The sequence below is a fragment of the Phaethon lepturus genome, unplaced genomic scaffold, assembly GCF_000687285.1.
Source record: "Phaethon lepturus isolate BGI_N335 unplaced genomic scaffold, ASM68728v1 scaffold13895, whole genome shotgun sequence".
Classification (NCBI taxonomy): domain Eukaryota; kingdom Metazoa; phylum Chordata; class Aves; order Phaethontiformes; family Phaethontidae; genus Phaethon; species Phaethon lepturus.
The window spans coordinates 1-16,705 of NW_010539953.1; the positions used below are offsets into that span (position 1 = coordinate 1).

The window sequence follows — 16,705 nt, forward strand, 5'->3', positions numbered from 1 at the left end:
TTTTAACTGTTCAGGGAAAAGAAAGAAAGAGAAAAAAGTTGCGCTCTTCGCGTGCTCCGGCAGTCACGTAGCCACGCGTGTAACTTCGCTCTCCCGGGGGGTTCGATCGAGCCGCCTAGTTTTGTAGTAACGTAATATCCGCTGATTTTAATGAAGTTTTGACAAGGGAGAAAGGGTCTGCAGTTGCCTATTTCACGTTTTGCATTTTCATGGTGCCAGTGGAATCTATATGAATAGAATATATCTGTATCTGTAATGAAATATACAGAAATAACTGTATATTTCTGCTTCTCTGTCCAAAACCTTAGTCTTCTGGCAAATGACTTTCACCAAGGGAAAGCCCAGGCAGCACGAGGGGTTCGTTACAGTGGGGCGGTGAATGGAGAGGCGCCTGCCGCCGCGCCTTTCGTGGCTCCCGGCCCTGGCAGGCTTGCGGGATGCTGGAGTTTTCTGGGGGCTCCGCAGCTGCCCGCCTCACCTGTGTGGAGAGGCGGTTTGACCTGCTGGGGGTGTTCCAGTGGTTGCCATCAACATCTCAATGTCAGCTGCTGCAGGGGGAAAAAAAAAAAAAAAAGCAGTTTAGGGTTATCGTTAGAAAGTTAGGCATGGACGTGACACTGCAGCATGTCACACCATATTTTTAAAAGGTGTAGTATTTGCCCGACTTCTGGCAGCTTGCTGAAGAATCACAGAGCTTACCTGGTTATAACTTGGAGCAGATGCTAGTGTTTGCCTCAGTAAAGGAAAGCAACTGTTGTACTTTTGCTGTTTTTATCAATACGTAAGTGTTGCTAGCATAGGCAGACTGAAGAATATAATTATTACACCCTAGTAGGTCTTTTCATCTCTTGTTCTGTCATCTTAACTCACTTATGCTTTTCATTTTCTTCTCTTTTCACTTTACCTGGTGCTTTTTCTTTCCCCATTATCTACTTACATGACGTACTTTATTCACCCCTCTCTTTGCATATGAGCACCTAATACACTTCCTAATGAAGTCAGTGAAGTGAGTTCCATTAATTTGAAGAACTGTAGAGCTGAGGTGATTTTTCCTCTCCACACCGGCGGCTTTTCCTAGCCCCTAAGTTTTTTGGTTTTTTTCTTTTCTCTTGTGCCTAACCACAAATTCCCTTGTGCAAAAAAACCTGGCTGGTTTTGTTTATCACATCCCGAAGATTTCTCTCTGTAAAAGGACTTGTGCAAAAAAACCTGGCTGGTTTTGTTTATCACATCCCGAAGATTTCTCTCTGTAAAAGGACCAAGGAATACTTTTCATGCTCCATTGATACAAAGTAGTATTGTAGAGTTAATAGTTATCTCAAGGAATGGCTTTTAAAGATAATCTCCAGGAGCAACCTATTTAAATGCTGCTTGTTCTCCATAGAAGCTTCTCCCATGGAGCTCTGGAAGAGCACGGTGATTAAGGAATATTCTGAATGCAGTACCATAGCAGTTACAGTGGGGTAGTCTGAAACCTATTTCATGCCAGAGTGATGATGTTCCACTAAGAGGAAAGGTATCTCAGTGATGTAACTTGATCTGCCAGTGCTCAGAAATGTGCTTTGTGTCTGTGCCCCATTGCATTAGCACTGAACTAGCACGTACTAGATTTGGAACTGTGCTTGCTGAACTCGCAAAGAGCATTAGGAGGAAGACTGTGGGCTCAGCGCTAGTCTTGAGAAGAGAAAATGCTAAGTGGTTGTAAAACTGTTGTAAAATGGGCAGAATGAGACTAGAATGTTGTATTTGCATCTGATAGTATTTGTTACTTTAAATACGCAGCTGCGCTTGAGGCACATACTGCCAGCAAGCAGAGTCATGATGTTAGCCTGACTCACTCACGTTGCGTCTTCTACTTTGCAAGAACAGTCCGAAGATGTCAAGACTTGCTATGCTTTACAGACTCCGAATGCCAGTGACCTCTGAAGTGCTGCACGCTATCATATTGTGCAAGGACACTCACCCTTGTTTTACTCCAGTGAACTTACCTCAGTTTAAGACAATTTTTTTGCAACTTATACTGGGGAGGGTGTGTAGACATTTTAAAGTATTCAGTCCTGCTGAGAGATCTCTATTGCTGTCACACCAAAATATCACATGTTGGGTAACACATGCTCTATTTTTCATAGGATCTGCTACAACACATGCACCTTGAAGCAGAAAAGGACCTTCCTTTTGGCAGTTCCCTGTGTTGGGATATATACAAATGTAAAAAAAGGAGAGCGTGAGTCTTAGGTCACCTTAGAATACGCAGATATTAGAGCAGATGCTAGCAGGACAGTAAGAGGCTATGTGGTGACAGGAGATCAAACTGTATTTAATAATGCAACACATTTTCTTGGTGTTGGGAGGCTGTTACTCACAAAACCGCGATCATGCTTTCTGTAACCAGATAGAGAAGCAATGGAACTGGCAGAGGAGAAGCAGAGGGTTAATATTGCTGAGCAAGTATACACAGCAATTGGGAAGATGGAGGACAAGGAAAAGTTAGCTATCAGTGTGCATCATATAGTGGCAAAAAAATAACAATGTCTGTCAAACAGCATAGAATAACATGTTTCCAAACCCATCAATTTATCAGAACAGCAGCGTGCTTTTGCATAATAACAGTTTTTAGGATAAACTTGCTTTTGAAACTGTAAACAAATAGAAATAGTGTCTGGTATCGGAAGATGGCATTCAAGCTGTAGTTGCAGTGTTCTGAATTAAAATACAGTTTTCATTGTGAAATGCAAAATATTGTGCAAAAAGTGATACAGGATACATTCGTATTTCATTCAGGTTTATAGATTAGAATAACTTCTGTTTTCTTTTTAAGGAAAGAAGGATTGTCCAAGTGTGGAAGATGTAAACAAGCCTTTTACTGTGATGTGGACTGTCAGGTATGGTAATTGTGGTGGGAAGGGGGGTGGGCGTTGCTGAACTCCATTTTTTGTTTGTGTGGCATTGATAGTCTCTAATTGTAGCTGTGGTTAACAGTAGTCCAGTCAGCTTCAGCATCCCACAGATGCTGACCATGGAGTTGTGCATTGGACAATTACAGGATTTGGACATGGTCTGCATGAGTCTTTCAAGATCAGTAGCTCCAGGGCTCGGTACCACTGAGACTTTGATTAGGGCTGCCTGTCAGCCCACTAATTATGTCTGTATTACTTCTTTCTTTAAGCACAAACCAGATAATCTAACATTAGCTCACTAAACTGGTAAGAGAGTCTGTGTCTAATGGAAAAATCAAATTGCTAAATAGCTATCCTAAGGGGTTTTTGTTGGATTTTTTTTTTTTTTTTTAGAATCTTTGCAAATATTTTGGGTGGCCACAGCTGACAGTAGTCATCACCATTTAAAACCTACCATGCTTTCTCCCTAACTCACTCATTCTGGCAGCTTTTATTCTTTTTGTACATTTTGTTTTTTAAAAGCCCCTGAAAATAGAATATAAGCATAGTCTAAAGTAGAGCAATGTAAAGACATCCAGAATATTTGCATGCAGTTTTAATTCCATTTTGACTTAAAACTAGAATAAGCACCTTTCAGGAAAATAATTTTTGCCAGAACTACTGTCTAGCCTTTGTGGGCTGTCAAACTTGATATGGAAGAATTATCCAGTTTACACATGGAAAAACTCAGCTGGATTGCTAGCTATGCTTATGTAAGCTATGTAAGATCTGTGGTGCTGGGCACAGAGCATGGAACAGTGCTTGTGAAGGATTTGAGTCGCCAAAGGTCTGGCATGCAACTACGTGTTAGCTATAAGTAATCCAAACCTCCTACATGGTAGCGTGTTGTTGAGTGCGTGGATTGCATGCAAAGTATTCTCCATTGTCATTATCTGGATGGAGATGTTGTGGTTTGTGCTGTTCAGTTCCCAAGTACTTTGGAGATGGCTACCGCTTTTGTTTCAAGGATGTCTTATTCTCCCATTGTGCAAATTGCAAAGCGAGCCTGGATTCCCCTTAGTTTTCCTTCTGTTCCCTCTCCAGATTCCTGCTTTCCCACAGCTTCTTAGTGAAATGTGGGTGAATCAAATGGCCTTTTAGTTTTGAAGCACCAGCAGGACTCAAAATGCTTAAATCATATTTTTACAAAATTTGCAATAGTTCACAGAATATTGAAAGACTGATGGCCAGCAGTTGCTGGGAAGAAGGAGAACGCTTACTGTATGAGCATCCTTAAGGCTCTTGAGAGAAATCTGTATGAATTTTAAAGACAGTGTAGAGAAAACCCACGATTCGTTGATGAGAAGTGCTTATTTGTAAGAAGTGTTTCCATATGACATTATTTCTTAGGAAGCTTTTAACTAGATGAGGGAAGGAAATACTTAAACAAAGCAACTTATTGGCTGTCTAGTGCTTTTTATGTGAGATTGTGAATTTCTTCTCTTAACATATGAAATTCACAATGGTTTAATGAAGCGGGTAAGCAAGATTTACTGAAGTAGGAAAGCTCAGTGATTTGTGCCAGGAAAAATAGCAAGTAGATATCACGGTAGAAGTAGTAGAACTGATCCACGGTCCTTTGCTTTTACCTCCAAGTCCGTCCCTCAGTGTCCTGATTTCTAGCCTTGACAAAGTTTATACTTTTATATTTAAGAACAAGGAGGTGTTTTTCTCTCTTTTCCCTGGGTAAAGTCTTGTTACCTGTGTTGCTTCCTTAATTTGATTTTTTTTTTTTTTTTGGTGGTCAAAATATTCTTGAATATTCTTTCTCTAGTGGGGCATATTCCAAGAATAAAAAACTGAACTGCTCAAACTGAGTGTCCTTAAGACTGCAGGAGATAATGCTGAGTAAAAGCCTTCTATCTGATCAGTTAATGAATTAAAATCGTTTCTACCTGTTGGTGTGTAGTAGGATGCTTTAGTTATAAAGGTATTTTTTTAGATGTTTTGATATCTAGACAGTAGTAGGACAAGGACAGGTACTAGCACTTCATTCTTACTGCGTATGGCTTTTGACTCCCTCCTAGTTGATCTAACATTATCTTAAATATTTTGGGCCCTTCTGAGTCAGTTGGATGAAATTTATGAATGTGTCTGAGATTGAATTCTTTGACATTCTTTCAAAGTTACCTTCAAGCATAATATTCTCTCGAAACCAGTCTCCACTGACTATACGTGCTGCACAGACAATCTGCACTGCATCTTCATCCCTGTCTTGTTCAAAGGCACTTTTCAGCAGTTCAGTAATTCTTTGTCAAATCCAAAAAGGACAGTTGTGCCTTGATACTGAACTTGTAACATTGGGATGTACACTAAATGTGTCTCTTTTGCCTCCAGGTATGTGAGACTTCTTCATGCAACACTGATAAAAAGGCAGGGCTGTACTTGAGAACTGTGATGGCATTGTTCATTTGGTTTTTATTTTTCCAAGTTAATTTTCTCTGTAAATCCATGTTTTCTTTGCTCCATTTGGCTAAAAATTACATGTGCTCAACAAGGACATGGTATGATTTCGTGTGTTCGTTAGTGCCTTATTACTCAATAGAATTCAGTTTGACAGCTGTTTGTCGCATGAAGTATACTGTATGGGATAGAAAACCAAAATTTTTGAGCTTACTTTTTTCTTACTTAAAGACGTGCTATATCACAATTCATAGGAATTACTTCTAGTGGTGGGGAGAGATGAGTTAGAAGTAGACAAGAGAAAGGTACCAAATTGTACAGCGGGAAACAATTTTTTGGGATGTCTTTTTCAGAATTACGGATTTTGTAACTGCAGACGTCTTCCTCTCTCTAGTGTGTTTCTGTTGAATGAGATTTTTTTTTTCCCTCTTGCAGCGTAACGTGGTTTTTGAAAGTCAAGTTAGTGACACTGCGTGTACTTCACACTCTGTTGAGCCATATCATATCCTGTTCTGAAGTTCTTAAAATACTTTCCAAGCATTTAATGAATGAGGCCTCACAGCAGCCTTTGTGGTATTTCTGTTGCAAATGAAGTATGGATACATGAAGATACATTCAGTTGCTGAAGATCCACCAAATGGTAGAGTGCATCTCCTGACATCCGGCCAGGCGTTTGGTGCGTTGACCACATCCTGCTTTGCAGTATAATTCCTTTGCCCTGGTTGCTGGGGAAGGTGGTGTCACGCTGTAGTGTGAGGGACTGAACCCAGGGTAAGACAAAGTCTTGCAGTGACATAGTGGCTCATTTGGTTATGGCACTCTCTATGCACACACATATGCATGCAAGCTGGCCCTGGCACAGTTCGCTTAGTGCTAACATATGTCTTTTGCCTGTTTTGGTCTATTGTTTTGCTTTTAAGATCGATAACTTCAAGATTGAAGATTAAGCTGGCTGTTCCATCGGGGTAGGTTCAGTCTCAGATGCGGGGCACATGAGAGAGGAAGTTGACTTCACTGCCTGTCCTTGCTGCCTTGAATGTCTTGTGGGTTGGGGGGATCTAGCTTGGGTTTGCTGCGTCTTTCTTTTCCCAGCCCCTAACCCAGTTCTCCTTCTAGAAGGGTTTGTGATTTCCAGCTGATTCATACCGTTCTGCTCTCCACTACTGCCTTCTCGAACCACAGGCCTGTTGTTATAGTAGTGGCTTTCAGGCCCCATCTGCAGCTGTTCAGGTCTTGACTTCTTAAATTATAATAATTTTAGTCAAACAGCAGGAGACCTGCGCTCTTTTTTTTTCCTCAGAAACTAGCTGTTGAACCACTCCGAAGAGAAATGTTTTAAGAGGGTTATGTGGTTGCAATTGTGGAGCTGGTGAACTTGAACCAGCTACTGGAGCTCCTCTTTCTGTTATTACACATAGCTATTATTTATCCCAGACAGAGTGGAGATCAGCTAGACAAAGTGCAGAAAGATGTTTTTGTCATGGCATTCCATATTTGAAATATATTTTGAACAAAATATTTACGGGTTTTTCATAACATGTCATGTTAAAGAATGCTGTAGTTGATATTTCTCTAGTAAGGGAAACGTATTTTTTTTTAGCCAGCTAGTAAGCTCAAAATGTAGTTGCAGACCTGGAATTAGCATCAAACAGATGTGTTTTAAATGGAACCTTGTAGAAGTTGCGCACTGCTCTTTGGTGAGCTGTAGAAAAAATATGAAATTCTTGCTGTAATGATTCTTCACAAGAGGAATCTGACACTGACCCTGCTTAAGATTGCCTTGGGGAAGTGTCTGTCCCCCTATCTATCCAAAAACTTTCTCCATGTAATCTTTGATAAATGTTTCCTATGAACCCTTTGAACATTAACCCATGGAAGTCAAATACTCTCTATGGTCCAGCATTCGGTAGATGATGGTAGGGAAGGATGGCTGTGAAGATGTGTAAAACTCTTGCCTTCACTACTTGGTGAAGGACTGTATTGGAGAACTTTTACAGAATAATATCAGATAATAGAATTTGCCTCACTGAAATTTGATTGAAGAGTTGGGTGCCATTTGAGCATAATTGGACCTTAAGCTTTGAAAGAAGTGGGCTTAACTCTTACGCTGGCTTGCCCAGCATTTCTGTCTGGTATTTGTGTGTGTTTCTTTTTGATCAAGTGAAATACAACAGAAATTTTACATCCCATTGAAAAAGTCCATTTGAAGAAGGAGATTTGGACTTGAGTCTTATTTTTTTTGAGTATTACGTTTTGTTGTTTGGGTGGGTTTTTTTATGCTGAGCTATATGACAGTGTTCTGGGAATTAATCCAGTGGTTCTGGATGGTGGAATCGTTTTGAAGAACTTGGTGGGGAAGATTGTTTCCATTCTTTAAAGCTTATGCTTTTCACATCAAAGAACTTCCCTTCCAAAAATGTTGTCACTCACTCCTAAATGAAGGGAAAAATACTGTGGATGTAATGAAAATAGGAAGAAAATATAATTAATGTGGCATTAAGGATTCAACTAGAACAATACTACCTGTTATAATTCAAACTACTTAGAGAAAAATGTGGAAAAGAATGCAAAATGCAGTCCTGCTGTGATTGCAGGGCAAGCTGCTGTCACAGTGTTTCCATCCCTCCCAATACTCTCTCTTCTTGTGGTGTTTCAGGCTTTTATCTCATTTTGCACAATTTGGCCATATCGTGTCCCTTTAACCTCCCTACTGGTTCATATAACTCAGTATGAATCTGCCTGGGGAAAGATTTTAATTAACAATGTGTGAAAAATAGAGGGAACAAATGGATTTTTAAAAAACACTGCTTTGAGACAGGCACATGACTTTGCATTTTGATTTTTTTTTTTTGTTTTATTGGGTAATCTCTCCTGTTTATTCAACTGCTGTGTATGGGTGTGGGTCCTACAAAACTTCGTGTTCTGTGCCTTCGCTTCTTTCACACCCAGCAATCACGCTGAAGTTGGTGGATGTCGTGAGTGTGCAAGAAGGGGTGAGAGATGAGGTCTCCCTTTGTCTCTCTTAGCCCTTAGCATGTGGATTCCTAAGCAAAGGCTATCAGGAATTTTCCAGAAAAAGGTCTTGGGGCATACATTGGAAACAGGCCTGCTGGGGGATGCATTTTGTAGTGTGACAGCTGTGGGAGAGTTGAGAGTGTAATTTCACATGACATGATTACAGTGTAATATACTATTTTGGTTCTCCTGGTCTGTATTGCCGCTTCCTCTTAGAACGTTTACACTGGAGCTTATTTCAAGCAGCCTGTACCTAGGTTTTTTTGGACGTACCATACTGAGATAGCAAGGACAATGAAGTTGACATTGTGAGGGGTTGAATACCCTTGCAGTGTTGCGCTACTTGAAATCCTACATGAAGGAGACTGGGGCAGGTGTTCACCTTTTTTTTCCTAATAAAATAAACTATTGAATCTGTCCACGCCTAGGGAAATTAAAATGGCCATTTTCAGTGGAAGAATTTTTGGTGTTCTAACTCTGAAATTAGTGATCTTGGCTTTTGTTTTGATCTGCAAAACCTGTAAATAAGTAGAGGCAGGAGACACTGGGGGTCCTGATTCAGCTGGCTGTTGGAGGTGCCTTGCGTTGTCCTATGTTGCCTCCAGCTGTAGCTCCCACGAGGAATACATCTCCCAGTAGACCTGTATCATATCTACTGGTCCTGTGTGGATGTTTTAGATAGCCTAGGGTGTCTCAGATGGCTCTTGCCATCAGTGGTTAGGCAGCTGAGGGAAACTATGTTTCTTCTGTTCCTGCCACTCAGTCACTCTGGGCTATATTGATTTTTTTTATTATTATTATTATTTTTAAATTGTTTTTGAGTGGGTTAACACAGGGTCTGTGATACTGGAGTGAATCACAGGGGATTTAAGAACTTCCTGGAGACTGCAAAAAGGTTTTAAAGTTTTCACTTTGAATCAATTATAAATTTGTGGGATTTGTTGTGATTTCTTTCCTCTGCTACCATTTTCCACCAGTTTAAATCTGGTCTGAAAACAAAACTTGATGCTCCCTATACAGGCAGAGATCTACAGGTCTGTTCTAACACAGTGCTATAAATGTATGTCTGGGATGAGATACAGAAATAAATAACTGCATTACTCAAAGAATATTTCCACGTCTGAATAAATAAATAAAATAAAATTTGATGCAGTCTGAGGACAGCTCATGCCAGGCTCTATGTGCCCATCTTTTTCAAAGTTTCTGTTGCTTTGGAGGAAATGTGTAGAGTGCCAAAAGCAAGTGGCTTGTGCCGTCGCTCCAAGTGTTATTGTACGTTGAGCTAGGGATATGCTATACATCCTTAACTGAAATGCGTTTGTCTTTATTAGTGTGTTTTCATTGCCTAGTTGTACTCTTATTCTACAACATTTAAGGAAAAAAATGTGATAATTCTGTTCAGTAGGTCTGATTTTGACCTTATACACACAGATTCTTACAGTGATTGTGAATCCATTGACTTCAGACACATTACTCCTGATTACACCAGGGTCGTCTCATAATGAGGGGCCAAGGTATTAAATGGAAATGAACCCAATAAAGCCATCAAGCTCAGACCTACCCTGTCCTCACGTGCTTGATCTGAACAATAAGAACTGGTGATTTATAAATCATGTTATCTGTTTGCTTCTTCGTCATTTTATTCTTTTTTTTCCATTGAACAAATGAAGATGTTCTGACCTTAACTCATCCCTTGTGAATTTATTTGAAAAAAGCAGGATAGCTGTACCCCTTAAATGTGACTCAAGCTTTTGTTCAGATTTAGTGAGCGTCATCTTATTTTTTTAAAGGAAACACATTTCACTTGACCTCTAGGATCTGGCAGGACTTGCTGCATCCGCTTTTGCATCACTTTATCTTCATGCCTTTTTTTTTTTTTTTAATATTGTTCTACATTTTCAGAAGGAAGATTGGCCAATGCACAAGCTAGAGTGTTCTGCCATGTGTGCTTTTGGGCAGAACTGGAATCCCTCTGAGACCGTGAGGCTAACGGCGAGGATCCTTGCCAAACAGGTGAGCAGGAGGCTATACTTGGGAGGTATGTTCCTACTCTGGGTGCCAGGGAAGGCAGGAAAATGAAAATTGACCGACAGTGACTGTCCCTGCAAAGCACATGCATACTAGCTTCCTGTGTACAGAAGCATTAGCAGCTGAATGCGCTGACAGTCAGACCATTGCAGCAGTGTCAGGGCCACTATAGTCCAGCTGGAGACTTTTGTGGGAAGATGGCAAAAGGCTAGTGAGGTCTTAAGCTGTGTTGCTGTAACTTATGGCCAAGGTAGTGTTGAACAGAGTCTGGAAAAGTTTACTGAATAGTGTCACAATGTGCATGGTGTTTCAACCTCCATTCTGGTAGGTTGGAGCCCTTAGTTACATGTGTGGACTAGCACCAAGGCCACGTTGGTGAAGGGAAAGAAGAATGAGACTTGGTATATGTGGTTAAATTCTGAGGAGTGCTCCTAGTGTTATCTGTCTGCGGGCACTGACGTCTTTGAGGCAGTTGCCTGTTGTGCTATTTTTGCACAGCTATATCTGCGTAGCATTGTGTAGTATATAACTCTCAGTACATTTGTGAGTCAAGAACAACCTCTGAGGTATTCAGGTATAAATGTTTGCGATTACTGGCGTTAACTGGTGAAACACAGAAGTTGAGAGAGGAATCTCAGGCCCTTGGTCTTTGGAGAAAAAGAGTGTTATTAATAAGGAAATAGTCAACCTCCATTTCAGTGTTCCCTAACTATATGGATACTGAGGATGACACAAGTGCTTACGGGGAAGGGACAGGATTCAAGAGTTTCAAGGTTATTATGCTGTGTATCTTTGTAGAGCTCTAAACTCTCTGCAAAAACAAATCTTCTTTGAAGCACATTTGTGTGATTGAGGTCTGCTTATGTGACAAGGGCAACCTGGATACTGTATGTAGTGAGGATTTTGGTGGCCTGCTGGGAAGGTAGCTGGCATACTTGCTGTGTGTGTAGATGCGCATGTGTGAATGTATGTGTGTGTGACTTAATTAAAGCGTGGTTTAGTGGTGATCCACAAACAAAATCGAATGTTTAATGACAAAAAGTCATTGGAATAAATCTGTGCTTTTATTGCTTACAGGGAGGGGGGAGAACCCTACATGTCATATAAAAGCTAAATATGCAAACCATAGTCCCTGAACCTCAGCTGCTGGGCCACCTGCAAAGCCATATTTAATGGCCAAGATTACAAAGAAGTGGCCTTAGGCCAACAATGGAGCATTGCTTTTGAACTCTGTCAACAGTCAGTTTATTCACTTTCCTCAAAGCGAAGCCTGTCTCCTGCCTGCTTGCTATTGTTAGCAGCTTTCTGGGTGTCTAGAACAAAGCAAATGACATATTTAAAATACTGTTCAGTTTATGTGTATAAATTTGATAGGAGTTAATCTTTGGCCGCCTGATTTGGTGCAGAGAGAACATTTCTATGGCTTTACTAAGGGCCGTCAATTTAACTCATTGCTGTTCATCAACTTCTATAAATTCCATACAGTGGGGATTTGGGTTTGTTTTACAGGTAGGATTTCCAGCTTATGAACGAGAAGAAAAAACTACCAACTTAAAACATTAAAATATTTTCTCGTTACTTTTTTCCCCTTATTGGTAGAAAACTCACCCTGAAAGAACACAGTCAGAGAAGCTGCTTGCTGTAAAAGAGTTTGAATCACGTAAGTAAAAAAGGCTTGCAGGTAAATAGAGGCAGTTATCTATATTCATGATTTGCTTCTCCCTGGCCCTCCTCCATCAAAACCTTTCAGAGCATCCCGCTCCTGTTGGAGGAAGGGAGTAAACAAAGAGAGTTGTGTCTCCTCATTTTTTGAAAGTGCAGTGCTCTTCTTTCTTTCTTTTTTTTTTTTCCATGGTCACTTGTGGGGGCTTTGAAACAAGGGTGAAAACCTAGACAGAATTAATTATGTAGCATACATCCATCTCATGGCTTTTCTGGTACTCTAGTGTCTTTTGAGAATTGTAATGTTGTAAAATTAAAATAGCTAGTATTTGTTACCAGGAGGCATAAAATCAGAGACAGTACAGTTGCTTGATGGTGACAGTGACTAAGGGGCTAATTGCAGAACCCTCTGGACTGTGCTTCGGTATCTGTCACTGCCAGTCAGATCTGACATGTTATATATGATTGTGTTGAAATTCCATGTCCTAAATGCTCAAAAATAATCCAAGGAAGGAGATGAGGCAATGGCTTGCTTTTAACTGGAAGGCTACTGTTTGCGTCCGGTGAGCCGGAGTTAGAAATTGAGCAACTGGGGACTAGTAATGATCCTGGTATAGTTTTCACTGGTCTGTTGTTTCTTGTTGCTGGGGGTAATGCACAAGGAGACAATAGGTTTGTGTATTCAAATTTCTTACTCTGATGGCTTCCAAAATCCTTTCTAAAATGCTGAATCAGTGCAGCGATTGCTGGGACTTGAGGTAGCAGAGTAACCAAGCACAGCAAGGTTACAGTCTTATTTGCTTCCTGAACAAAAGCTCCTGTCAGCTGTTTGGACAACTGGGGAAATAAGGGGGAAAAATGCCGACATTTGACTTTGCCTAAGGCGAGGGTAATTTTTACAGGTAGGTTAGTAGGATTGAGGTTGAGGAGGATGGGTAAGTGCTGAAGTAATTTCTGTGTATTCTCCTGCATTGCAGCTTGTCTTCAATAATTTATTAATTAGGGAGCTAAAAGGCTGAAATGTTTTTTCTGTTGCAATGTCCCCCTGTCCTCTAGGAGTCCTTGTTCTGTTTCTGGTTTTGTTAGTAAGAACCCCTGTTCCTTCTGCCTTGTTGACTCTCATCTTTTAGCGCACCTTTGCTATGTTGAGCAGTTGCTTTACGCTTTGCAACACCCTGCACAGAAGGGGAAAAGGCACCTCGCTGTCAATTTGAACATGAAAATTTCTTATTTCTGATTTGTCTTAATTCTCATGAAATTGTCCCATTTCAGTATTTTTTATGACTCTCCTGTCATTCACATCTGTTCTTACAAATCATTTCCCCCTGCTTCCACTGTTGTGCAGCCTTTTCTCTTCCTGCATGTTTTTCTCTCCACTGTTATTTTGAGTTGGAGATGGGAAACCGATGAGTTGCTGGCTCTTGTAAAGCACGAGCGAGCTGGTGACACAGCCACTGTGAGAGAGAGGATTAGGAAAAAACCTGCCAATACTCTGCTCTTGAGGAGAGAGCAAGGACCAGGAGTATATGGTCGATCATCTAGCTTGCTCTGCATGGACCAGGCAGTAAAAGGTTCAGTGGCCACAGCTTTGGTTAGACTCTGCCATGGGCCTGAGGGTCAATCTCTGAACAAACCCATAAGGGAATATGCTTGGCAGGTGTGCCAGGACATTTCTATTGATGTTCCTGCTGTCTCCTATTATCCTCTGATATCTGCAGGTTAAACACTTCTGTTGACGGTCACTGCCCAGCCCATGGGAGACACGAGCATTCTCAGTCACTGTTTGTTTCCTCCTGATGCAAGCGCCGGCAATAGGGGTCAGGTGGATTGCACTCCTGGGCACCCTCATGTTATCCTCCTCTTGCTGCAAAGGGAATCCTGGTGACTAGCCCCAGCGTTGTTGACAACCTTTGTTAGATCTCTATTACATGTGGCGACAAATAGGGCCTCTGTGCTGAGAAAGACCCCATGCCTCTTAAAAGCAGGGATGAGCAGCCTTCCTTAGCAGAAATCTGGGCTGGTTTGTACCGATGATTAGGTCCATATGAGGAAGTTGCACTATATAAAGCATGTTTTAAGAAGTGTGATGTTGAGTGTGACTTCGTACCACAGTAGATAAGACCAGGTAGCTCATAAGATCGTGTTAGACAGTTGAGGATAGCTAGTTGACAGATAGTTAGACAGTTGATGGGCTTCTAGAGGGCCAGGGCTGGCTGGTCTGTTTTCTAGGGTTAACAAATGCACTTTCAACACTGTAACCCTTCTCCCAAGAAAGGAAAATTTGTGTCCAACTACATGCTAATGTAAAGATGTTAGAAAATGCTTTTTAACCCTGCATGTTCTTGTAGTGCACGTGTGGCTTTCGCAGAAGCAGCATTACGTTTATGGAAGAACAGATGCGTCTTGCAGTACTTCCAAGTAGCTGTTCCTTGAGGGGTTTCTGTTTACGTTTGGGCCTGTTCTAACCTAAGTCTAGCTGCAGTTCACAGGGGAGTGTTCCTGTTACTGAAATGGAATGTATTCTTTGTCCACAGACCTTGACAAACTAGACAATGAAAAGAGAGAGCTGATTCAGAACGACATTGCTGCTCTTCATCACTTTTACTCAAAGCACTTGGAGTACCCTGACAATGCTGCCCTTGTAGTTCTCTTTGCACAAGTAAGTTGGCTAGAGCACAGCCTGCTTAGGTGGATGGTGCTGTAGGAGTTTAGCCTTTGTGAAAGGGGAGAAATGTTAATGGCAATGGAGATAGTATCTCTTTGCTTATCTTGGGGAGAGCTGAGTGTTCTTAATGGAGAAGATCCACTTCCTTGAGCAGAAGTGGCTGGACATGCCTCATTTCAGTAGTGAGGGGAGAGACTCTTGTCTGCAGACTTTCTATGAGGCGCTTCTCAAACACTGAAGAAAAGGGGAAACAACCTGTATAAGACCTTGTCAAAGTTAGGCTTCTTGCGGGCCAAGCATAGTGCAGCTGTTGTTGGACTTGCACAGAAGGCTGCTGGTCTGAGACCCTGCAGAGGCAAAATCCTTCATTCCAGCTTCAAATCCGTGGAAATCCTTGCTGGTCAGGTCATCATTGTGTTTGACCTTCACAGGGAGTAAACTTCAGAGAAGTAGAAAGACCGGTCTGAAACTTTTATCTTGTGTGTGGCTTTTAAATGCAGTCAGGTAGTTTGGTCATCTGGAGAGATGAAGGAAAGACAGGATGTCTTGTTAGATAACTTCTGAGATGTCACCTCTTTTTCTCACCTCCTTTTCATATGTATCTAAATTGAATATATTGTAATGGATGGAATAACAAACCAGTGGAATACGGAAAGATCAGTTTTCTTCTTTTTCGTCCTGTACTTCAAAATAAGCTGGTTTTAAACAATTATCTGAATAAAAACTTTAATTTTTTTGAGATGGGGGCAAATGTTGACTGCTGTGATAAAAGCTGAGATGGCAATATCCTGGTTGGTAGAGCTGGGCATCTACTAACAAGGAGACACAGTAACTATTTCTTTAATACAGAGGTATTGTTATTCTCTAGGGGAATGATTCTTTAATGTGTTTGGCATCTGCTTATCAACAATTGTGCTGTTTCTAATTACACATTTCCCTTCAATAAAAAGTTTTTTTCTGTTTTGAACACTTTACAATTTATATTTGTCATATGGACACTTTAAAGACATCAATACATCCAGTTTCTTGTGATGTTTCTGAATATTTTTGTTAGAATGTAGACAGAATCCCCAAAGATTATATTATTTTGGCTATAATGACTTTTGCTTCATGCCCTGTCCTGGACCAGCTCTACCAGATCATGGTACTGTAACTGGCTTTTGTGAACTGCTGTCTCCCAGATCTGATTTTCTACCCAGTCTTCTCTGTGACACCTTAAGGGTCTGATGTCACCCTTAAGTGTCACCTTAAGCTCATCCTGATCATCAGGCAACTATGCCACTGTGGACATCGCAATTTTTTGAACTAAAAATTCCAAAGGCTATCTGGATGCTCCTCAGAAGTGTTTTATAGGACACAACCTTTTGAGGTTTTAGCCCCAGCATAAATCTTTCTAGAACAAGGGGAGATAAGTATGAACATGTTTCCTATAATTAGTTAACTTGACCTAAAACAATAGTATGGACATGCTGCTACTCCTTTGTTTTGCTTCAACGCTTTCTCTGGCCTCATGTTGTCTACTTTGCTCCTGCATTTGGCATTCTTTCTCCCTGTGGCTCAGGGCAGTCGTTTGGGACTTGGATACCTCTGACTCCTTGCTCACTGCTTTTTGTGGGCTTTGTCTGATGTTTCTTACTCAACACAGCTAAGTTGTAATTGGTCCTTTTGAGTGGAGCAAAGATTTTTGTCCAAACCATTCTTGCCTTTCACTGCTCTCTTCCCCAGCTGTTGGTATCATTCTGTTCTCTTTTGTCCCTGTGAACGTAGCTCTTGAGTCTGGCACTCTTCCTCTGCAGTCTCACCTTGTCACACTCTTCAAACAGTTTCTCTCTTGTCTCAAGTTCCAGCATCTCATCCTTTCCTTGAAGACCGTTTAGAATTTTTGTGCATCCCTTTGCACATTCTCTTTTCCACCATTGGGAACAACCTAGAGCTCTGTTTTTTTTGCTGTTGTCTCTTTACACCCCCCCCCCCCCCTGTCTCCCTTTTTTGTCTT

General features: G+C 41.1%; 1 protein-coding gene across 1 annotated transcript in view; it reads left to right on the top strand.

Moving 5' to 3' along the window:
* The first annotated feature begins 437 nt into the window (after window positions 1–437).
* SMYD2 (SET and MYND domain containing 2) overlaps window positions 438–16,705 on the top strand; it is a 29,963-nt gene continuing 13,695 nt past the window's right edge. The window contains exons 1-6 of the mRNA XM_010287304.1: window positions 438–540; window positions 2,393–2,486; window positions 2,819–2,882; window positions 10,257–10,367; window positions 11,982–12,042; window positions 14,579–14,703. Of these exons, the coding sequence (XP_010285606.1) occupies window positions 438–540; window positions 2,393–2,486; window positions 2,819–2,882; window positions 10,257–10,367; window positions 11,982–12,042; window positions 14,579–14,703 (558 nt within the window). The remainder of the gene's footprint in view (window positions 541–2,392; window positions 2,487–2,818; window positions 2,883–10,256; window positions 10,368–11,981; window positions 12,043–14,578; window positions 14,704–16,705) is intronic.